A 24,170-nucleotide genomic window follows, 5' to 3' on the forward strand; every position below is an offset into this window, starting at 1 on the left:
TTGTTCTCCAGGAAAGCCATCTTGTAAAAGTCTTCACATATAGCACATATAATGTAATTTTGATAGTAGCAAAGCATACAATTTCAAGATAATAATATGAAAATGTAATACTAATGCAGCTGAGTGTCATGGCCTGTAAGTTGATGGTGCATGGATGTTATCCTAGAGCCATATTTCTATGAGAACAGCCCATAGCAGTTCCTGATATTGCATAGTGCAGCAGCAGACAAAGGCAATCCTGCTTGTCTTCGACCGAGCGAACACTGGAGAACAGCACCGACGAGAGTTGCTGTTCTCCAGTGGAATCCAGAGCCACTCAGCCATCTCCTGCATCATCTTTCCTTGACAGCCACAACGGGCAGCCCAGAAGTGTGATGAGTCCTGGTTCATAGCAGGCAGCTCCTCCATCAATGATCTTGAACCCTGCAGCAGCGGGAAAAACCTGATCCAAACTCCCACAGGCAAAAGAGCTTTGGAAATAGTTACCTTCCTGAGAGAGATTGACGCCTGCATTCACTCCTTGCCAAAGAATAACCAATACAAACGCAAATGTATTGAATCCTGTGCTAATGTTCATGAATAGAACCCACTATTGACTCAGTGAGATTTTGCAGTGATAGAGAAATGTAGATCAGTTTAACCCCTACACACAAATATGCTTACATTTAGCAGGTAGTTAAAATGTTAGAAAATTCCAAATCTAAATCTGTCTTGGTTTTAATATGGCACATGCAGGGTAGATGAAATGAGAGACTGGTGTTTAGTCAACTCTCAGAAGGCGTGTGGGTTAGTGAAACCTTCAGGTAATACTATAATAACAAAATTTTGAAATTTGGATTTTGTAGTCTTGGATTCCCAGATCAACGTTCAAAGTAAATGTACAATCAAAGTACATATATGTCACCATATAGATCTCTGAGATCCATTTTCTTGTGGGCATACTCAATAAATCCATAATAGAACCAATGATGTGGGCAACTCATGCCAACTGTGATCCAAGGAGTGAAACCAAAACATGTCTATGTCCATGTTTGTGGACACAAGACTCTGTCGATGCTGGAAGTCTTGAGCAACACACACCAAATGTGGGAGGAACTCAGCCAGTGTATGGTGGCTAATAGACAGTCAGCATCTGAGGCTGAGGCCCTTCATCAGGACTGGACAGGAACAGGTCAGAAGCCAGAATAAGAAGGTGGGGGAGGGAGAGGAGTACAAGGTAAAAGGTGAGGGGGAAAGGGGTGGGTGGGTGGGTGGGAGAGGGGTTTAAAGTAAGAAGGGGATGGGTGGAAGAGGTAAAGGGCTGAAGAAAAAGGAATCTAATGGGAGAGGACAGTGTCCATGGAAGGAGGAGGTGAATGTTTCTTAAAGTACTGCATCTGTGTATGTGTATATCCTCCACTGAGTGTTTAGTAATTTGTTTTTTGCATGCATGTGTATGTGTGTGATTGTGGATATTGTGCGCTGATGAGGGGAAGTAGATGTTGTGTTCTTGGTGTGCCTGTGAACAGAAGAATATTACCTACTAATGTGGCTGTAGATGACACATCACTCACCCCTGTTCTACCGTCCAAAAGCTTGACTCAACTTTGGTGCATTGTCTTCATATACTCTGATTCCCCTAAAATTGTGTCTGTGCATGTGTGCGAGTGTGTGTGTGTCTGCCTGTGCATATGTGTGTGTATATGTGTGTGTGTGTGCGAGAGAGTGTGTGTGTGTGTGTGTGTGTGTGTGTGTGTGTGTGCGCGCGCGAGTGTGTGTGTGTGTGCACGCGAGTGTGTGTGTGTGCGCAAGTGTGTGTGTGTGTCTGTGCATACGTGTGTGTATATGTGTGTGTGTGTGCACACGTGTGTGTGTAATGACTGTGTCTGTCTGTCCATCTATGTGTATGTATGTGTGTGAACGTGTAATGAGTGCGTGTGTCCATCTGTATATGTGTGTGTGTGTGTGTGTGTGTGTGTGTGTGTGTGTGTTTGCATGTGTGAGCATTTAATCTGCTTGTGTAATGTGTGTGCGTGTGTTTTGTGCTTTTGTTTGTGTAGTTGAAAGTTATATGATATACAGATGGGATTCAAATCTCTGGTTACTGGCACTCAATATCTAAATTGTGCATAATTCGGAGTAGGTGTCACAGTAACCCTGATGAATGGAATATAGAACTTGACCTGGGGGTGGTGATCATAATAATGATGTTCCTTGAATAGGAATTTGAAAAGAAAGAGAAAGATGATCATTTTCTCTGGGACACCGCCGTAGTGTGGCAGTTAAAACTGCACTATTACAGTTTGGGGTGCAGGAATTGAACTTTGAACAGTTGGGCCAGAAGGGCCTGTTCAGCATCATTTCTCTAAATAAAAATAGATTTCTGTTCGATTTTTCAGGAGACTTGATTATTTCCCCTCAGCATCATTTAACACCAGTCATTTATTATATACACTTATCACTTGGTCAGGAACTGGAGTTCTGTTAAGATAAGAAAGAAGATGCCATCAAGTCTAAATTAGTTGTACCTGCTGTCGCTGTGTAAATTGGCAAGTTGGGTTGTGTGTCCTTAACTTCGAACATCCGAATATGTTGCCCTAAGGAAATCCATAATGTGGCAGGAGAGGCCCAGAGCAAGCCTCTTTTGTGGTTTCCACAGACACCAGCTGAACGTGTTTGCACTGTCCCAGGAGGCCCTCAGCTGAAGGTTGTCTCCATGGTGTCCCTGAGTAGCTCCAAATGACATCTGCTTTGCCATCTGTGTGGAATTCCGTCTCCCTGACTATTGTCTTTTAATAGACATGCAGAAACTTTTTTGCTTCATCTACCAAAGTATTTAACAAATCTAACAGAAGTAGAGAAATTTATTCATTAACTATTAGAATTTGCCTTTTTTAACTGAGGTTTGATGTCTGTGAATTGCCGCACTTCAATTTATCATGTTTCACACCTCTGATTTGGAGGAGTCAATTAGGAAACAGCTTAATAATAAAGCAAAATTGTGGTCTATAAGTAAAACAAAATATAACGTTTGACCATTATTGCAAGCACTAAGAAAAAGACTAGGGAGTTCTTTTAGCCAGGAACACATTTTTTCCTCTTACCACCCATGCTTCTTGCTCTCTCCTAATTCCACCCCAACAAATTTAGAGTGTTTTCTTGTTTTAAAAAAGCTAGAACAGTACCAGATATCAATATTATTTGCAGAAAATTCCTCAGTTATGGAAATATACCAAAGGGACTGCATTATATTGCTTTTTGATCTCTAGAGTATCCTGGAATTGTTCGTTCCAGGAAGCCAGTGCTTCCCCATCTGCCAATGATTTCCAATCCCTTACCCCTACCCTCTCTTCCCATCTCATTTGCCTACCAATAGATTGCTTTGATCACATCAACAACAACTTGGAACCAATACCCCTCCCAGCCTTTTGATGAACCTTTGGCAGCCCACCCTTTTCTATACTCATCCCTCCATCTGCAGAGTTCACCTACATTTCTTCTGTCTGCAGACTCCATGTCCTCACCAAGCCTCCAGCTGCACCCTACATTCACTCTCCGTCCTCCTCTAATCCCTGGAGGCCACTAAATTCTGAAAAACATTTGTCAATCCTCCACCCTGCCCTTCAAGTTAATATCAAACACAGGGAACTCTAGTGAAAGCGAAACACCTTAAAAGTTTCTGATTGGAAATAAAATAAGTATTTGAAGAAAAATTTTGAAAAACAGTTTTCAGGAAAGGGGAATGGTACTGAATTTTAATTAGTAACCTGAGAAATTCTATTAACAGGTATACCAGGATATAGAGACCTTGTGTTCCATGAGATCAATCTCCATTGTTTGCACAGACCTCCCTGCCTCCATTTGCTCACTTATGGTTATTTTTACCCTTTTGCATACCTTGATAGTGGCTTGCAAGATTTAACCAAGCTTATTCAAATAAATTCATCATTTCATATTTCCGATATCCAGAAAAATATCATGGTCCTACTAATTGGTGAATTGATTGTTAGTTGATTTCTTGGCTAATTAATCCTGCATTTAGCTATATTTGATACCTACTGCTGCCTTTGCTCAAAGGAAGAATCAAACCTGTTTTGTGCTGGCTTCTGGAAATCAATAGGTCACAGACTGAGGTAATTAGAAAAGACTCAATCCATTCTCCTTTTTGAGACACACTGATCCTTTATTTTGAGAGAAAATATTCTGTTTATTTTGACTGAGCAATCTGAAGAGAATACATTCATATGTTTTAAAAATGAATAAATGGTGCCACGGTAGAGTAGTGGTTAGTACGACATTACAGCTTAGGGCATTGGTGTTCAATCCCAGCATCCTCTGTAAGGAGCTTGCACGTCCTCCCCATGGACATGAGTTTTTTCTGGGACTTCCAGTTTCTTACCACAGTCCAAAGTTGTACAAGTTAGCAGATTAATTAGTCATTGTAAATTATCCTATGATTAGTCTAGGGTTAAGTCAGGGATTGCTAGCAGCAGAACTCAAAGGACTGGAAGAATGGTGAATTATTTATCCAGAGGATGGTGAATCTGTGGAATTTATTGCCACAGTCAGCTGTGGAGACCAAATCATTGGGCATATTTAAAGAGGAGGTGATAGTTTCTTGGTTAGTAAGTAATGGTGTCAAAGGTTAGAAGGAGAAGGCAGGAGATTAGGGTTGAGAGGAAAAATAAAACAGCCATGATCAAATGGCAGAGCAGATTCAATAGCTGAATGGCTTAATTCATTTCCTTTGTCTTAAATTCAAGATCAAGTTCTATTATCATTCAACAATACAATACTGCACGAAAGTCTAGATACATGTGCCACAGTACTGAACATGAATATAGCCAAACAAAATAGTGTTCATCCACTGCCAATGTGCTAAACATATTACCAACAGCACACCACACAGCCCAAATAGCACATATGATTATGAACTCAGAAAAACATCTGAAGCAGCTGGTCCAGCTTGTTCTTCTCTGACTGAACATTAGAAGGCAGCACCAAGTGACCATCAGAGGTCAAAACTGAGCAAACAGCAGAGGGTAGCACTGAGCAAACACTGGAGGACAGACAAACTGGAGGGTCCATCTCCCAACCTAGAATGGTTTCCTGTGCCCACAGAAGTCTTTTCCACACTGTCTTGGAGCCTCCTCCTCCCGGGTGACTACAACAGGTGACCCAGCGGCCTAGACCTAGTCCTCGCCAGAACCATCTTAATGCCATTGGTTTTTCCACAGAAACAGTGAACTGGACTTGCTGTATTCTCTATTACCAACGTCCGAACGGGCTTGTGATCACAATATAAACATCCAAGAGGATGACTTGTACCTTTTTTTGGACCATGCACTATCCAACGGTACACAACAGGACCAGGCGCCACACAACAATGGCACGCAATGAGTCCAGCTCCATCGCTGTTGAACAACTCACTGATGGGATAGTCCTGCAGAACTTGATGTTTCTAGTATCCAGCTGTGACATGCAATTGTAAAAAAGATGTACGAAATGAAAATATACAGTACACCTTTGATTGGACACGCAGTGGCTGATGTGTCTGAGCATATTGCCATCTACCATTCCAGACTCTAAAAACCTATCTAGAAAAGATGGAACGGGGACATAATCCTGGATCTGTCAGAATATAGAACAGTACAGCACAGGATCGAGCTCTTCAGCCCCCAGTGAGGAACTAATTAAATACTTAGCTGAGCTAATTCATTGTATCGAAGCAATTCACTCCATCCCACTCATTCACGAAGAAACAATCTCAGTCGGAATTCCCCACACGTTCTTGTTCCTATCTAAAAGCCTCCACTGCACGAGCCTCCAGAATCAGGTTTATTGTTGTTTTGTAGCAGCAGTGCAGAGCAGGCAGAACAAATTATGGAACATTACAATTGTAAATAAATAACGCAAAAGAAGAAAAGTGAGTTGAGTCTTTCCAGAATTTTAGTACGATGGATTTGGTTCTGAGCTGTTAAATTAGCCCAAGGTTACCTGTTTCAAGAGTTTAAAATGTTGTTGGATTTTGTCAGACCTGAACAGGTGAGCACCTCCTAGCCTCCTCTCAGCTCACAGGAGTCACCTATCACTCATTTCCAACTTATTTACTGCAGCCTATTTAAACCCAGCTCTCATCTACAGTCCTTGTTCACCGCCAAACCAGCCAGCCTCAGCCGTTTGCTCTTGACCTTTCAGTTACCTGTGTTTAGTATCTGTTCTCTCTTATTTTGTGGCCCCTTGTGCCTTGTTATTTTTGCAGTCCATCATTAATGTTATTGATCATGGCTGAATTGTCTCCGCTGTTCTGCTTTACGGTCAAACTTCCACCACATTCCCTGACAGAATTTTCTCTGCTTTTGCAAAATCTAATTGAATCAAGAGTTTCCTTGTTGTGAATGATTTTGCTGGAGCACAGTAAGTTTGCTTCCGACTTAGTTCTTCCTTGGGCAACATCTGCACCTACTCCTTGCTATCTGCTGGCCGGTCTTAATCGCTCCGCTCATATTGGAAAGAAGTAATACATGCCAAGATGTTTTAGACTCAGAGTGAGTGGCTCAAGGTTAAGGCTATCTGAGTGTGAATCACTGAAAATTATCATCCTCCTTCCATCCACAATAAAACAGCACTGCACAAGGAAATTCCGTCAGTGAGAAAATGTGTGAGATTGACGGGGTTATCCTTGTGGAAGAGAGCACAGTTCTGTTTATTAATGTTTATTTTGTGCTGACTTGTTTTTGTGTTGGGACTGAAGTGATAGCAACATAGTCACTGACAAAGGGATTCAAAGGAAGGGTAAATGAATTATGGGGGTTGCAGTTATTGGTCAGAAAAGAGCTTATTCAGGTTTTCATCATGTTTTCTCTTCATCCTCTGCCTCAACTAGAAGCAGTGGGCATCTGGTGGAAAGAACTACAGATGATGAGATCATGCAACACTATGAATCTTTGATTAGACTAGGTTTTGATTTTGATTTATTTATGAAACGCACATCAAAGCATACACTGTCAGTGGCCTCTTTATTAGGTACATCTGTACACATGCTTGTTAATGCAAATGTCTAATCAGCCAATCATGTGGAGGCAATTCAATGCATAAAAGCATGCAGACATAGTCAAGAGGTTCAATTGTTGTTCAGGACAAACATTAGAATGTGATCTAAATGACTTTCACCGTAGAATGATTGTTGGTGCCAGATAATGTGGCTTAAGCATCTCACAAATTGTTGATCTCCCTGGACTTTCATACACACTCCCTAGAGTTTACAGAGAATGATGTGGAAAACAAAAACCATCCAGTGAGTGGCAGCTCTGTGGGTGACAAATGTCTTGTTAATGAGAGAGGTCAGAGGAGAATGGCTAGACTGGTTCAAGCTGACAGGAAGGCAACAGTAACAAAGGTAACCTCTGATGTGCAGAAGAGCATCTCTGAATACACGAAAATGTCAGACCTTGAAACAGGTGGGGTACAGCAGCAGAAGACCAGGTACAAACATTCAGTGGCCACTTTATAAGGTATAGGAGATACCTAATAAAGTGGCCACTGAATGTACAGTGAAATGTGCCACTTATGTTAACAACCAACAGATTCGGAGATGTATTGGGGTCAGCTCACCACTATCGCCACGCTTCTTGTGCCAGCATTGCAGAGCAGCACAGACCACTCCCTCTTTCCTGCTGACAAACGTAGAACCCTTACTGAGAGGTCTAAGCCTAAAAGACAATGTTACAGCATCCCAATGAGCTGATCTACCACTTTGGTTGTCTGTATACTGTGTTGTCTATGGGTAATCTGTTTTGGCCAATATCTGCCCTTGGATTTAACTCAAATGCAGCTGCAACAGTGGACTGTTGCAGAGTGGAGGCGATGTGGCTTTTGCACTTTTCAATGTAAAACATGAGCAGTGAACTATGCAGGAAATTGCATAGATTTATATTATCCTGTATAGGTCACTGCCTTTGTTCATGATGCATCTGGAGGGACTGGAAACCCTACCTGTTGCAGTATTGAATTGAACTGACTTTATTACTCACATCCTTCATATACATAAAGAATATAAATCTTTATGTTACGTCTTCGTCTAAATGTGCAATGTGCAATTTATAGTAATTTATAATAAATAGCATGTACAACAGGACAGTCAATATAACATAGAAATACAGTTGTGTCAGCATAAAGGAGTATAGGATGATGTTGACATGTCACCTATTAAGGTGCTCAACAAGCATTCAGTGGAGCCAGAATTGAAATCAGATTTAATATCACTGATGCATGTCATGAAATTTGTTGTTTTGTGGTAGCAGTACAGTGCAATATATATAAAATACTATAAGTTACAATAAAAATAAATAAATAGATAAATAATGCAAAAGATAGTGAAATACTGAGGTAGGGTTTATGGGTTCATGATCCATTCAGAAATCTGGTGTTGGAGGGGAAGAAGCTATTCCTCAAATGTTGAGTGTCTGTCTTCATGCTCCTGCACCTCCTCCATTTTGGTAGTATTAAGAAGAAGGCATGTCCTGCATAGTGAGGGTTCATGATGGATGCCACCTTCCTGAGGCATTACCTTTTGAAAAAGTCCTCGATGGTGGGAGGCTAGTGCCCCGATGGAGATTGCTGTGTTTATAACCCTCAGCAACTTTTTCCAATCTTGTGCATTGGCATCTCAATAACAGACAGTGATGCAACCAGTCAAAATGCTCCCCTTGGTATATCTGGAAAACTTTGGTAGAGCTATTGGTGACATACCAAATCTCCTCAAACTCTTAATGAAATATAGTACTGTTGTGCCTTTTTCATAATTGCATCAATATGTTGGGCCAAGGATAGATCTTCCAATATTTTGATACCCTGAATTTGAAGCTTTCCACTGCTGACCCATGGGGAAGACTGCAGCTCTCTCAAAGCTGCATGTTCTCTTTTGCTTGACTCTAGTGATAAGGGGAAACAGTCAGCTGTCTTTCAGAAGAGATCCTCCATGACCTGACACTATGTTGCACAGAGTTGCATGACATTGCAAACATCTCCATCTGGAAAATGTCAGATACACATAAGGTCATTGTCATGGTCACCTTGACTACACCTGGAAATGATGACTTCCTGCTTATTCTAAGACAGAATCATACAGCCCCGAAACGGTCCTTTCAGCCCAACTCGTCCTTACTGACCAAGGTGCTCATTTAAACTAGTCTCAGCATTTGATCCATATGCTTCTAAACTTTTCCTGTCTTTGGGATCACAATTGTGGCCGTGGTAGGTGGCACATCACCAAGGATGCAAGCAAGTGAGGAAACTGAAAGCATTTCTTTTCGTGACATTCCACAGCTTCCCTTTGTCCTTTGAAATGAGATCCAGAACTTGGAGTGAGACCAGAAAAGTAGTTACATTATACTTGATGGTTGTTGGTACATTTTAAAGCTGTTTCCATCCAGTGCTTTAGCCAATGTTTCAGCTGTGAGAATGGATCTTGTACTGAAATGGAAATCTGATATTCCCTTAATTGGAGACTGGTGAAATAATATGTATTGTGTTGGATGAATTTTAATCACATTCAGCAATTCCTTTGGTATCATCTACACCGTGACGTTTATGTGATTCCATCCTGAAAGGTGGTCGGTTAATATTAGAGAAATATGAGAGATGAACTTTGCTGGTAAAAAATACAATAAATATCATTTTCACGAGGTAGCTGTGGTCAGGGAGGGAAATAAAATCCTCTCATTTATCTGCTCTTTTACAGCAATGGAGGAGCTCGATGGGGATGAAATTCGAATCTCCTCCAGGGGCCGTTATGCAGAACGTGATATTGTCCAGGTTAGAAGTGTTATTCTGAGGATGTGATGTTCATGTCACTACATAACCAATGGAAATATATCACAAACTAGCAACACCACCATTAATAACCCCAAGTATAAATGCCAGATTGTCCACAATGAAAAGTAAGCCAATTTTAAAAGAGAGGCATTGATCCTATGGATAGTCAGAGGCTTTTTCCCAGGGCTGAAATGGCTGCCACAAGAGGACATAGGATTAAGGTGCTTGGGAGTAGGTACAGAGGAAATGTCAGGGGTAAGTTTTTTTTTTACACAGCAAGTGGTGAGTGCGTGGAATGGGCTGCTGGCAACAGTGGTGGAGGCAGAGACAATAGGGTCTTTTAAGAGACTCCTGGATAGGTACATGGAGCTTAGAAAAATAGAGGGCTATGGGTAACCCTAGTAATTTCTGAGGAAGGGACATGATCGGCACAACTTTGTGGGCCGAAGGGCCTTTATTGTGCTGTAAGTTTCTATGTTTCTAGTATCAGCCCTCTTGTATAAAATAGATAAATAATGGATGGCTTGCAATGGATTTGATGTAGTAACTGGCCTTTGTGTTTGTTGTCTGTGACCCTTGTCACATTATTGCCTCACTGAGCATTCTCAATTGGCCTCACATCTCAGAGAAAGAAAAACTTTTCATTTGTAAAATCAGATTCACTGTTTTATTGGTGCAAACAATTTAATTCCTGCATTCAGGAAAATGTGGGCCATTGATGGTTGTGTATGTAATTGTCAAGGTAAGGAGCTACCTTCTTTAGAAGAGAGGAGCAGAAATTCCTTTAGCCAGAGGTGGTGGACCTGTGGAGTTCATTGCCACAGACAGCAATGTAGGCCAAGCCATTGGGTATATTCAAAGCCAAAATTGATAGATTCTTCATTAGTAAAGGCATCAAAAGTGCATTTGAAAATTTGACCAAGGCTTTTGAGCAAAAACAGGGAGACATACCTGGAAACTGATTGAGAAAATATGGTCTACCACTGTGCTTCGATATAGCCAGGAGCAAAGAAATGGTAGACTTGTCTGCAGGTGTTGAAGCTGCAAAGCATATTTCAGTGAGAGAGCATTGAAGAACGTTGGCCAAATTATCATCAAGCAAGAGTAGTTATATCTAAGCTTTAGAATTATTATGCAAAATGACAAATATAACAAAGTGTAAAAACTGTCTGAGCTATTGATGGATATTAAATGGAACAAGCACATAGAGACTGGAAACAAACTGCAGAACTAAACAGTGATTAAACAACAGGAAGCCTTTGAAGAAGAGATTGTTCAGGTAGACCTTCATTGGATTTCCATAGGGGAAAGAAATGACATCTAATGTTGAAAGCCCTTGAATAACTAAAGACAAAGAGATTATATGAAAGAGGAAAAGGAGGTTTCTAAAGTCTGCATGCTATACTATGCAGAGCCAAAAATGGGGTTGGAGGTGTCCAAGAAAGAGAATAGGAAAGGCTTTAGCGGATGAGTGGCTAACATGAAAGGAAAGCCTTTAGTAAAGAAATTATGGATATTTAGTGCAGTCAAAGGAAAGATTGACTCAATTATCAGTGAAAGGGAGATAGACTCATGGCAAAGACCATGGCCAAGGTGCAAAATGAACACCACATCTGTCTTTAGCTGAGAAAAGTATGCTGCCAACATAACGGTCCAAGAGTTAGCAGTAAGACTACTGAATAGGATCACATAAAGATGGTTGTGTTTAAAGGCAGCCAGTCCTCCAACAGGTACGTTCCTACTCTGAGAACGAGACTACAGAACAAAGGAAAACTAGAAATTGTGTAAGTGATGGCCATAATCTTCCACCCATTTAAGAAAAGGAAGAGGAACAAATCTGTAATTTGTCTTCAGTAATAAAGATTTAAGCTCCTTGGCACTACCACCTATGTCCAAAGAAAAATATATAGGGGCATATGAAAATAATGGGTTTTTAACATTCATTTCTTCGGAGCAGCTATATTGGAGAAAGAGAAAATAGTCTGTAGAAATGTTAACGAGGACACTGTATGGCCTATAGTGAGAGTACAAGGGAGGGACAGTTTAAGGAAAAAGCATAGAATAGTACAGTACAATACATGCCCTTCAGCCCTCGCATATCTTAACTTACTCCCCGACTAAATTAACTCTTCCATCCCACAAAGCCCTTCATTTACCTTTCACTCTCATGCCTATCTAAGAGTTTCTTAATTGTCCCTGATGTATCTGACTCTACCACCAGTCCTGGCAGTGCGTTCCATGCACTTACCACTTTCTCTGTAAAAAAAACTTCATTATGACATCCCCACTGAACTTTAATCACCCTAAAATTATATCCTCTCATATTAGCCATTGCCACCCAGGGAAAAAAGTCTCTAGCTGTCCACTCTATTTATGCCTCATATCACCTTATATTCCTCTATCACGTCACCTCTCATCATCCTGCGAGAGTCAAATGATAAGATCTCCATGAAAGTATCTGAGAAAAATGGCAGCTCCAACTTGCCTCATGTCTACCCATAAAAACTTGGAGCTGAAGACTTAACTGTTATGCTAAGGTTCACCTCTGCTGTGCAGTCCAGTGAACACGCCTGAGCTAAAGGGCTCGATGTACTGCTTCAGTGGTAGCACCAACAGGAGCTGAAAGAATTTACGGATATAGATAGGGAAAATGCAAGCAGGCTTTTCCCACTGAAATTCGGTGCAATTAGAACTAGAGATCACAAGTTAAGGGTGAAAGGTGAAATGTTTTAAGGGGAACAGCTTCACTCAGAGGATGTGAGAGTGTGAACTGATCTGTCAACAGAAGTGTTGGATGTGGGTTTGACTTCAACATTTAAGAGATATTTAGATAAGTACATGGATGGGAGGGTTATGGGGAGCTAAATTCTGGGTATAGGTCGATGGGATGAGGCAGAATAATAGCTCAGCATGGACTAGATGGGTCAAAGGGCTTGTTCCTGCCTGCAATGCTCTTTGACTCTATTACTCTAATTCAAGGCAGAAGAAATAAATGAAATATTGATGACCACTCTGTTCAAGTGTGCTCTAAAGTCTCTTTTTGACATGCTACTCACATCAGTTTTATCTCCATTGCTCTGACCTCTTTTTCAGTTCGTCCCATTCCGAGATTATGTTGATCGCTCTGGAAACCAGGTTTTGAGTATGGCCCGGCTCGCAAAGGATGTTTTAGCAGAAATCCCAGATCAGCTGCTGTCCTACATGAAGACAAGAGATATAAAGCCACGGCCAGCCCCCCACTCTTACACGCCTGCCTCACAGCAATCATTTCGCACAAGGATCTGAGCGAATGCACTCTCTCTTTGATCAATGTATTTATAGACTGCTTTTAATATTGGAACTTCTAAGTATACAAGTTTAAGAGAGCAAGCGGGAGAGAGAGAGAGAGAGAGAGAGAGAGTGAGAGAGAGAGAGAGAGATGAAGAATTGAACTTGCCTCTGTTCCATTTAGAAATATTGACCATATTTATTCCAGCTGCTGATGTCATCATTGTCTTCATGCGTGACTGAATGGAAATTATGGAAACTTGCTCGATGAGGTCCATCAATCACTTCAGGTTTATGGCATGGTTACAGCTACATCTTCCAGGTCTCTTAACTCAGACAAAATTTCATTCTGTGCTAATCTGTCCTGCTTTGAGCTGCCACAAATAATAACACTCTCGCCCTCCAGTTGCCTGTAAATGAGCTTTCAGTGTTACTATCATATTTGTTCAAACAATGGTGTTGATGGTAACCTCCATCGTTGCTACATTGTAAAGCTGGGTTCTATAATCGGTATTTGACAGAGGCAGTTGAGGACCGATATCTTTTTCTTGATAAATTAGTATTGATTTTGTATTTCATTGCAATCAATGTCTTCTGCAGAGCAGAGAAATCTAATGGGTGGGAAAGTAAGCTTCCAAGTTCTTTCAGCCTTGACTATAAACACTGCAGACCAAATCCCCCTTGGGATAAACTTTGAAAGCACCAGCTTAGTCTTCAAGCACCAGACAGTTATCCTTATGGTTCTAGTGGAACTTGAGTACCTACAGATTGATACAAAAATATCAAGCACAAAGTCAAACTAATTTTATTATCAAAGTATGAATATTTCACCATATACTACCTGGAGATTCATTTTGTTTCAGGCACTTATAAGAAAATAAGAAATACAATAGAATTTATGAAAAACTATACATCAACAAAGACTGACAAACTCTGTACAATACAGAATCAGAGTCAGGTTTAATATCACTGACCGTGTAGTGCAATACCTTAAAATTATTATAAATTACAATGATAAATATATATAAAATTAAATTAAATAAGTCGTGCAAAAAGAGAGCAAACATAGTGACGTAGTGGGTTGTTTCATTGTCCGCTCAGAAATCTGATGGCAGAGGGGAAGAATCTGTACCTAAGACAATGAGTGTGGCTCTTCAGGTTCCTGTACCTCCTCCTCGATGCTGGTAATGAGAAGAGGGAATGCCCTCAGTGATGGGCATCCTTAATGGTGAATGCCACCATTTTGACTCATCACTTTTTGAAAGAGTACTCGGTGCTGGGGAGGCTAGTGCCCAGGATGGAGTTCGCTTTTTCCTGACCCTGTGCAATGGCCACTCTATACCGTTTAGTGATGCAACCACTGACGATCCATGAAAATATGTCACTAGGGAGTACCTAACCTTTCTTCAAGTTCATCTACAGCAGGGTTTTCATCAGTGTATTAGGCCTGAATTGTTGCCATTCATATTGTTTAGATCCCTTGTTATTTTTAATTGCCCGTGCACGTTGTCATCCCCAATGCAGAAAACCCATATCTAGTTCTGTTTGCCAGTATTACTGTGTAAGCAGCCACTGGGTGATCCTCGGGAATGTTGTGCCGGTTTGAACTCAGCATCATCCCATGGCTTTCTGAAATCATCAGTGTGCCTTTCCCACTCCACGATGAGAATGTGAAGTGCCACCATGTTGATAATAGAAGAATGAGTGGGGGAGATCTCATTGAAACCTATCAAATATTGAAAGGACTAGATAGAGTGTATGTGGAGAGGATGGGCAAGTCTAGGACCAAAGGGCACAGCTTCAGAAAAGAGAGACATCCTTTAGAATGGAAGGGAGGAGGTATTTCTTTAGTCAGAGAGTAGTGAAATTCATTGCAACAGATGGCTGTAGAGGCCAAGTATCGGGTATACTTAAAGTGGAGTTGGTAGATTCTTGATTAGTAAAGGTATCAATGATAATGGAGTCAAGCAGGAAAATAGAGTTGTGAGGGAAAATAAATAGTTATAGTCATAGTCATAGTCATACTTTATGGATCCCGGGGGAAATTGGTTTTCATTACAGTTGTACCATAAATAATTAAATAGTAATAAAACCATAAATAATTCAATAGTAATGTAAATTATGCCAGGAAATAAGTCCAGGACTAGCCTATTGGCTCAGGGTGTCTGACCCTCCAAGGGAGGAGTTGTAAAATTTGAATGGTGGAGTAGACTCAATGGGCCAAATGGCTGAATTCTTCTCATTTGCCTTATGGCCTTACGATGCTCCAGTGCTCTGTATAAATCTTATTGTCACATTTCTGTTATCTTAAATTTCATCCTTTACCAAACCAAGAGGGCAGACAGAACATTACTGGAATAATTTCCTCCTTTCATCACAGCCCGATGGCTTTCACATTATGTTTTTATGAAATGCAAAGTCAAAGCCCTAAACTATAACATGGAATCAGAGAATACGCAGAAGGTCAGGCAGCATTGGAAACAAATATCACAGACTGAAAACCAGGAAGCAGCCTGATCTACACATAAAAATGCTGGAAGAACTCAGCAGGTCAAGCAACATCTATGGAATTGAATAGACAGTCGATGTTTTTGGATAAGAATTTTCTTCACGACTAGAAAGGAAGTGGGAAGATGCCAGAATAAAAAGGTGGGGGATGGGAAAGAGGACAAGCTAGAAAGTGATAGGTGAAGCCAGATGTGTGGGAAAGGTAAAGGGCTGGAGAAGAAGGAATCTGATAGGAGTGGAGAGTGGACCACAGGTAAAAGGGAAGAAGGAAGGGCACTAGAGGGAGGTGAGAAGTGGTAAGAGGCCAGAATGGGGAATATAAGAAAAGGGAAGGGGGGGGAAGAAAAAATAATTACCAGAAGGAAAAATTATGTTCATGCCATCTGGTTGGAGGCTATCTAGATCCACAACCTGATCTGTGGTGTATTTACAGTAATCTCCTTTTGGAGTTTGGGAAGTTTGCAGTTTCAATTCTACTGCAATAGAATGTGTTGGAACTCCACTATGCTATCTGTCGATGCTGCCTAATCCCTCTGTTTCTGCATTCAAAGTGTTTTGTGGTAACCTGTCTGAAATGTGTTTTTTGGCTATCCAAGAATGCCGCTGTTTGGGTGCATTTCCAATTCATAACCACAACTGTAGGACCACACTGTTTTGTCAATGGTTAATGTTCCCCTGTGGATTGGCACCACACGTGCATCATACAGAACACTGCTACAGAGCTCTGTGGAAGCTACAATCTTGTCTGACTGATAAAGGTCATACTTGTCATCTCTCAAGCTGAAATAGAGAAAAGGATGATTGACCTGGAGAAAAATTGAAGGAGACGCCAAACCCTGCCAATCCATGATGCAACACATCATTACAATGCCAACTGGAGGCCACGCCAAATAATATTTGTGTTTTGCATCATGCATCAATTAAAAAATATAAGGGTAGGAGCAACTTTTATACAAATGTTTTTCTTTGTCTCCTTTCTTGAAGTCTTTTTCTCTTGCTGGTTTACAAATCCACTGATAGTTATTTATTTATCATTTATTGAGATACAGTGCAGTATAGGCCATTCCAGTCCTTGAAGCCATGCCAGCTCAGAAACTCCTGAATAAACCTAGCCTAATCATGGGACAATTTACAATGTCCAATTAACCTACAAACCAGTAAATCTTTGGATTATAGGAGGAAACCTGAGTACCCAAAGAAAACATCCATTCCACAAGGAGGACATACAGACTCCTTGCAGATGATGGCAGAATTGAACTTTGAACTCTGACGCCATGAGCTGTATTAGCATCAAACTACCCACTCAGCTACCGTGGCACCTACTCCTCATTGGTAAACTTTGAGACTTTGACCAGCCACCACAGTGGGTGACTGCCATCCTTAAAACAGTGCTTACGCAGCTTCTGTATGGGCAAAGCTTCCATTTGGAATGTTTGCCAATATCAAAACACAGGTCCACACTTCTGAAAGGCCAAAAGCTATGCTTCCCAATACAGCTAAATATCCACATCCCTTTACTTTTCAGCAAAGGGTGCCTGATTACATTTTACACTCAGTGGCCACTTTATTAGTGTAACATGCTGCAGGGTTTCACTGCTGTGTAACATGCTGGAAGGTTTCATTGATAATGTAATGGTTTCTCTGTAGCAGCAATGTTTGGCTTATGACTAGAGATAACAGGGATTAGAATGCTGTTGTTCTTTCTTGTGAGTCTGGAAGAGAGATTTTTGCAGTCTTTTGCCAGGGAGAGATGGGGAGAGAAGATGCGAATAGAGAGAGTTAGTAGACCACCAGATGGGGTGGACTCAGAGTGAGGGTCCGAAGGGCAGCGAAAATCAGAGGAGGTCAATGTGGAAGACCGGCTTATCAGTAAGATCCAACATTGCGTAACAGACTGTTTCATAAGATTGGGCCATTTTTATTTTTTTTGTTTACTAACCATATAGTCACAGTAAGAATTATAAAGCTTAATCATTTAATCACATATTATGTACTGTTTGTTATTTTGGGGTACTAATTTGTAACAGGGGACACATCATGCAGCATCCACCCAAACAAGATTTCTTAAGTTTGGCCAGGCTAGGGGCTATCACCTCCTATATTAAGCCACTAGCCGAAGCGAGAGTTGCAATTGTGGGAGCTTGTCCGGGATTGATTCCTTTGGATGCTGTGTGATTACCCTGAGCAATGAACCAGTGGGGCAGTTATTTGTATTCTGGGTGAATTGTTAATTCGCCTGTTAAATACTGTTGAAGTTGCGATTGTGGGTGGAGGTTTGATAAAATGGCTGGCACAGCTCTTGTTTTAATGCAGTCCAGCGCTGAGGTAGCAGTAGCTGGGGGGGTGGGGACAGAGATTTCAAGGACAGGGTTCTCTCATTTTTGAGTAGTGAGGGGAAAGAGTGGTCACATTTGGAATGTCTAATTAGTCCTCGCTCCCCGGTGAAGAGTGAAAATTCTGAGTTAGTATCCACCCTTATTTCTCTGGCGAATAAATGGAAAAATCAGATTGAAGGTTCCAACTATGGCAGGCTCCGCCTATTCTCTGGAATAACGCCTACTCCTAAAGAGAAGGAGGAGTATGAGATTGGGGGGAGCAGACCTCTCAGTTGTTAGATGAGTGGCAGTGCTCTGATGATGAAAAGCAACAGAGATTGGTTGGAAGTTTGAATGGGCAGGCTGCTGATGTTTTGAGAGCTGTCAGGTTGAAATATCCGGTAGTGACATCTGTCAGTCAATTACGTGCAAGCACTGGACAATGCTTTTGGCCCGACAGGAAGCCCAATGGAGCTCATGGTGGGGTTTCAGAACATGTGTCAGGAGAAGGGGAAGAAGCTTTCTACTTTTATTTTTTGGCTAGAGAGGCAGCTAAATTGCTTGCAGCACAGAGGAGTCATTCAGGCGGCTGAGGTGGATCAGTTAAGAATGGACCAGATAGCCAGGGGCGCCCAGTCCCATGACCTGATTGCTTGGGGGTCTCTGACAGTCTCGTAAGACATGCCCCCCTCCATCTTTTGTCGAGCTGATCAGAGAAGTACGGGAAGAGCCTCAGTAGTATTCCCCACAGTGAAGTGACCACAGGTAGCCTACCCTGGGGAGCGGTAGAGGAGATTGTGGCAGAGTTGAGAACGGAGATATGTCGGCTGTTATCAGCGGGTGTGACCCTCCCCCCCCCATATGATGGAGCTGATGGGGGGTGTCAGATCCCCCAAGGGGACAAACAATGTGGAGGGCTGCTGGCAGCAGGTGTCACGCCAGAAGGAGAGTGAGCCCCCGGGTACCTAAGCAGGGAGGCCCAGGAAAACCTAGAGGAGACCCAGTGAGCGAACAGCCTGGTGTCTCTGGGGGAACACGTTCCCAGCAATGTACCAAGGAACCCCCAAAAGCGAAAGACCCAATTCCTGAAGGCTTAGTGGGATCATGCTCCAGTGTGTCACTACGGATAGAGGGTATTTATGCTAAAGCCATACTCGACACCGGGTCACGGGTCACGTTGTTGTACCATTCGTTTTACAACAGGTATCTGAAGCATTTACCCCTGACCCCATTTAGTGCACTGGCAATCTGGGGCTTAGTGCTAGTGATTATCCATACGACGGTTATTTGTCAGTGAAGTTGGAGTTCTCGGAGGCCAATGTGGGAGTGTCTGAGGTACTGGTTTGTCGGGTCCCTGTTGAGAAGGGCAGCGTTTCAATTCTGGTGGGGACCAACACCCCTCTTGTGAAGAGACTCATGGAGACCTGCAAGCAGAAGAATGGCAAGAGCTTTCTGGGAATATTGTCCGTGCACCCAGTGTTTTAGGCTGCTTTTGAAGAAGTGCGTGGCTGCATCAGGCCGGATACCAAATTTAAACGAGCGACTGTGTCGTTCACCCACTCGAAGCCAATGGTAGTACGGCTCGGGGAAGTAGCGAGGGTGATGGGGACCCCCGAATTTCCCGGAGTGCCTGACGGTGAAGCCCTCTTAATGGATGCTCCAGAAGACCACCGGGGGCGGGATTTCTTGCTGGGGTACTGGTGAGGCCTGAATTACAGAAGCCCTTAGTTGTACAGGCAAGCAGGATGGCAGTGATTGTCAGGAACACTACGAAGAGCAGGTCACCTTCAAATGGGTATGCCCCTGGCACATTTGTTCTCAGTGACGGTAATGTCTAGTGCTCCCGTGAGACACGCCGGGGAGAAACTATTGGAAAAAGGGGGAAAGTTGGGTCACTCAGCTTCGGGACTCCCCGGTTCCTACGGGTTGGAAGAGAAGGTTGATAGAGAAGATGTTGAAGCTGGAAGGTATCTTTTCCACTGAAGAGTTTGATGTGGGTTGTTCCAAGAGCACACGTCACACTATCTGGGTGACTGAGGATACCCCATTCAGAGAAAGGTCATGGCGACTGGCCCCTGCAGAGGTGGAGGATGTTCGGCAGCATTTGTATAAGTTGAAGGAAGCTGGGATCATCACCAAGTCCCAAAGCCCCTATGCGTCCCCAATAGTAGTGGCCCGAAAGAAGAATGGGAAGGTACGGATGTGTGTGGGCTATAGGACTCTGAACAGGCACACCATCCCTGACCAGCATACGGTCCCAAGGATTGAAAACACGCTGGCTTGCTTGAGTGGTGCGAAGTGGTTCAGTGTGCTGGACTTGAGGAGTGGATATTACCAGATCCCCATGAGTGAGGCTGGCAAAGAGAAAATGGCATTTATATGTCCCCTGGGATTTTTCCATTTCAAAAGGACGCCCCAGGGCATCTCGGGAGCTCTTGCAACCTTCCAGCGGGTCATGGAGAAGACGGTGGGGGAAATGCTTGAGATATTGGTGAATCTGGATGACCTCAAAGTTTTTGGATCCACCTTGGAGGAACATGAAGCGAGGCTGCTGATGGTGCTGGGCTGCTTGAAAGCTGAAGCGTTAAAACTTTCCCTGGACAAGTGCCAGTTCTGCCAAACATCTGTTAGCTATGTTGGGCACATAGTCTCACGGAATGGGGTAGTTACAGACCCAGCTAAGATCGAGGTGGTTACCACTTGGCCAAGACCCCAGACTGTGAGCACTTTGCGCTCGTTGCTTGGGTTCTGTGGTTACTAACGGAGGTTTGTGAAAGGCTACACGAAAGTGAGTCACCCTTTGAATCAGCTTCTGTGCAGTTACCCTCCCTCGGGGAAGAAAGGGAGGGGGAGAAAAGGACAGGCGGGTGGAGAGTATCTTAGCCCGTTGGAATCCTTTGGACTGAGGTGGGATACAAAATGTGAGGAGGCCTTTCAGTCGCTGAAGGAGCTGCTGACCCAGGTGCTGGTGCTGGCTTTTGGGGACCCCCAATTACCGTATGTACTGCACATGGATGCCAGACGAGAGGGTCCTGTATCAGGATCAAGGCTCTGGGTTGAGGCCCATTGCGTTTGTCAGCCAGATCTGTCGCCCTCCGAGAAAAACTATCCCACACACAAGTTGAAATGGGCAGTGGTGGATAAACTGAGTGACTACCTCTACAGGGCCAAGTTTGAGGTGAGGACGGACAACAACCCCCTAACTTATATCCTGATTTGGTGAGACCGGATGCCAAAGGCTATCGGTGGTTGGCGGCGTTGTCCGCCTATGATTTCAGCCTGAACTACTGACTGGGAAGCAGGAACATTGATGCTGATGCTTTGTCCCGACAGGCGCATTAGGGATTGGTCAGGAACGAGGAGTGGGAGAGCGTTCCTGCCTTGGGGGTGAAGGCCCTGTGTCAGTTTGCCATCATCGTGAAGGCAGAGGAAAACAAGGGGCAGAAGCGAGTGGTGGATTAATTGGGGGCTTCTGATGATGCCATCCCCCAATTTGTAACCTGACTGCTCTGAAGACAAATCAGCTGCTGGAATTGAGTTCTGGGGAAGGGGCAGCTGCTCAGCGAGATGATCCGGGCATTGGTACCATTTGGGCGGTGGTCGAAAAGGGAGACGCGGCTCAGGCGGAGAGGATGAAACACGCGCCAGTACCTCCATTACTACAAGAATAGCCTCAGCTGGAGTTGAAGAACCCGACCTCGGCGTTGACAGCTGGTTCTGCCCGAGAAGTATCGGAGGATGGCGTTGAAATCACTTCATGATGATTCTGGGCATTTGGGGGTGGAAAAGACCTACGGATTGCTCAGAGACCAGTTTTACTGGCCCTGAATGAAGTCGGAGATCGAAGAATACTGCAAGTCACACATTCGATGCATACGGCGGAAGACACTGCCTATGCGGGCAGCTCCCTTGTCCCACTGGCAGAGTACGGGGCCTCTGGACCTGGTGTGTATGGATTTCCTGACAATAAAATCCAATGCCAGCAACACGGCGAATGTCTTAGTCATCACAGACCACTACACCAGATATGCTCAGGCTTTTCCTACGAAGGACCAGAGGGCGTCCACGGTGGCAAAAGTGTTATGGGAGAAGTATTTTGTTTAATATGGCCTTCCCAGGCGGATACATAGTGACCAGGGACGGGACTTCGACAGCTGAGTCATCTATGAGTTACTGGGCATGCTTGGAGTCAAGAAGTCGAGGATCATGCCCTATTAGCCGCAGGGCGATCCCCAGCTAGAGAGATTTAATCGAACCTTGCTAGACATGCTCGGGACCCTGGAGATCAGCAAGAAAAACAGGTGGAGTCAACATATTGGGCATCTGGTTCACAGTTATAATTGTACACGAAATGAAGCCACTGGGTACTTGTCATATTATCTGATGTTTGAGCGCAAGGCAAGGTTGCCCATTGACCTTTGTTTTGGGACTGACGAGGATGACTTACCACCGAAACCTTATCTGAAGTATGTGCCAGACATGAGAAGAGAGTTGAAAAGGGCTTATGAAATAGCTGGGGTCGTGGCTGCCAAGCAGAATCAAGAGAATAAGAGAAGGTATGATCGAAAGGTGAGGTTCTCCCAACTCCTGCCAGGAGACCGAGTCCTCCTAAGGAATTTGGAGCTACCTGGAAAGTATAAGTTGGCAGACCGCTGGGCGGCTACGCCCTATGTGGTGGAGAGTCAGATGCCAAATGTACCAGTTTTCTGAGTGAAACCAGAGGATAGGAATGGGCCTGTCAAGATTCTCCATCGGAACCACCTGCTGCCCCTGGGACAAGAGGTGCAGGTTGACCCAGAGCCTGACCTGGAGCCTACACCTAGTAAGAGGACTCTTCGGAAGTGCAGGGTGACTACCGGGCCCCCAACAGGCGAGGTTAGGCTGGGCCCCACCCCTGAGAGGGATACTAATTCGGAGGATGAGGACCTGGATATGTGGTATATGCTGCCTTTGGCTAACTCCCCATTGATTGAGGAAGAGGCTCTCGGCCCTTCTCCTGCTGAGTCAGGTGAAGTGGTGGGGGGAGGGGCTATCTGTGGGCAGCCTGGGTTGCAGCGGGACTCTGCAGGGGAGAAAGTGGAGTTTGATCACGGAACAGAGGGCTTCGAGTTGCAGGTAGGCACGAGTGATAGATCGGGGGAGGCCTCACCAAGTAGACCGGAAATATCCCTAGTAGTGTCAGAACCTGAAGCGTTAGATGATGGGGTGCGGAGGTCTCAGAGAATTAGGAGACCACCGGATAGGTTGGCCTATGTAGCACCAGGGGAACAGAGTGTGACCCCTACTGTGTTGGGGAGCTACAGTATGTCACTGCCTTTTACACCCAGATTGGGCTTTTTGTTTTGTAGGAAGGGTTGGCGAATTATCTCAATGTCATGAGGACGTGACTAAACTTGGTGGGGGAGAGAGTGTAACATGCTGTAGGGTTTCACTGCTGTGTAACATGCTGTAAGGTTTCACTGATAATGTAATGGGTTATGTCTAGAGATAACGGGGTTTGGAATGCTGTTGTTCTTTCTTGTGAGTTTGCAAGGGAGAATTTCGCGGTCTTTTGCCGGGAAGGGAAGAGATGAGGAGAGAAGACGCTAATGGAGAGAGTTGGTAGACCGCCGGACGGGGTGGACTTGGAACGAGGGTCCGAAGGGCAGCAACGATCGGAGGAGGTCGATGGTGGACGATCGGCTTATCAGAGAGCTCCAACATTGCACAATAGACTGTTTCATAAGATTGGGCCCTTTTTCTCTTTACTTCATTTTCTTTACTAACCATATAGTCAAAGTAAGAATTATAAAACTTAATCATTTAATCGCATATTGTGTACTGTTTATTATTTCAGGGTACTGATTTGTAACAGGGAACACCGCGCAGCATCCACCCAAATGAGATTTCTTAAGTTTGGCTGGGCCGGGGGCTATCACCCCCCCTATATTAAGCCGCTAGCCAAAGTGAGAGTTGCATTAGGTACACCTGTACACCCTCTCGTTAATGCATATATCTAATCATGTGGCAGCATCTCAGTGCATAGAAGCATGCAGACACGGTCAAGAGGTTCAGTTGTCGTTCAGACCCAACATCAGAATTAGGAAGAAATGTGATCTCAGTAATATTGACTGTGGAGTGATTGTTGGTGTCAGACAAGGTGGTTTGAGTATCTCAGAAACTGCTGATCTCCTGGTATTTTCACCCACAACCAGAGTTTACAGAGAATACTGTAGAAAAACAAAAATCATCCAGTGAATTGCAGATCTATGGGCAAAAACGCTTCATTAATGAGAGAGGTCAGAG

At 43.5% G+C, this 24,170-nt stretch overlaps 1 protein-coding gene across 8 annotated transcripts in view; it reads left to right on the top strand.

Annotated features, from left to right (window-relative positions):
• LOC134356672 (copine-9-like) overlaps nt 1–23,879 on the top strand; it is a 585,942-nt gene extending 562,063 nt beyond the window's left edge. For all 8 annotated transcript variants that reach the window (XM_063067690.1, XM_063067684.1, XM_063067685.1 and 5 more), the window contains 2 exons: nt 9,722–9,795; nt 12,889–23,879. In XM_063067690.1, coding sequence (XP_062923760.1) covers nt 9,722–9,795; nt 12,889–13,080 — 266 coding nt within the window. In that variant the 3' untranslated portion in view covers nt 13,081–23,879. The remainder of the gene's footprint in view (nt 1–9,721; nt 9,796–12,888) is intronic.
• The last annotated feature ends 291 nt before the right edge of the window (nt 23,880–24,170 follow it).

Source organism: Mobula hypostoma, chromosome 15 (genome assembly GCF_963921235.1).
Source record: "Mobula hypostoma chromosome 15, sMobHyp1.1, whole genome shotgun sequence".
NCBI lineage: Eukaryota > Metazoa > Chordata > Chondrichthyes > Myliobatiformes > Myliobatidae > Mobula > Mobula hypostoma.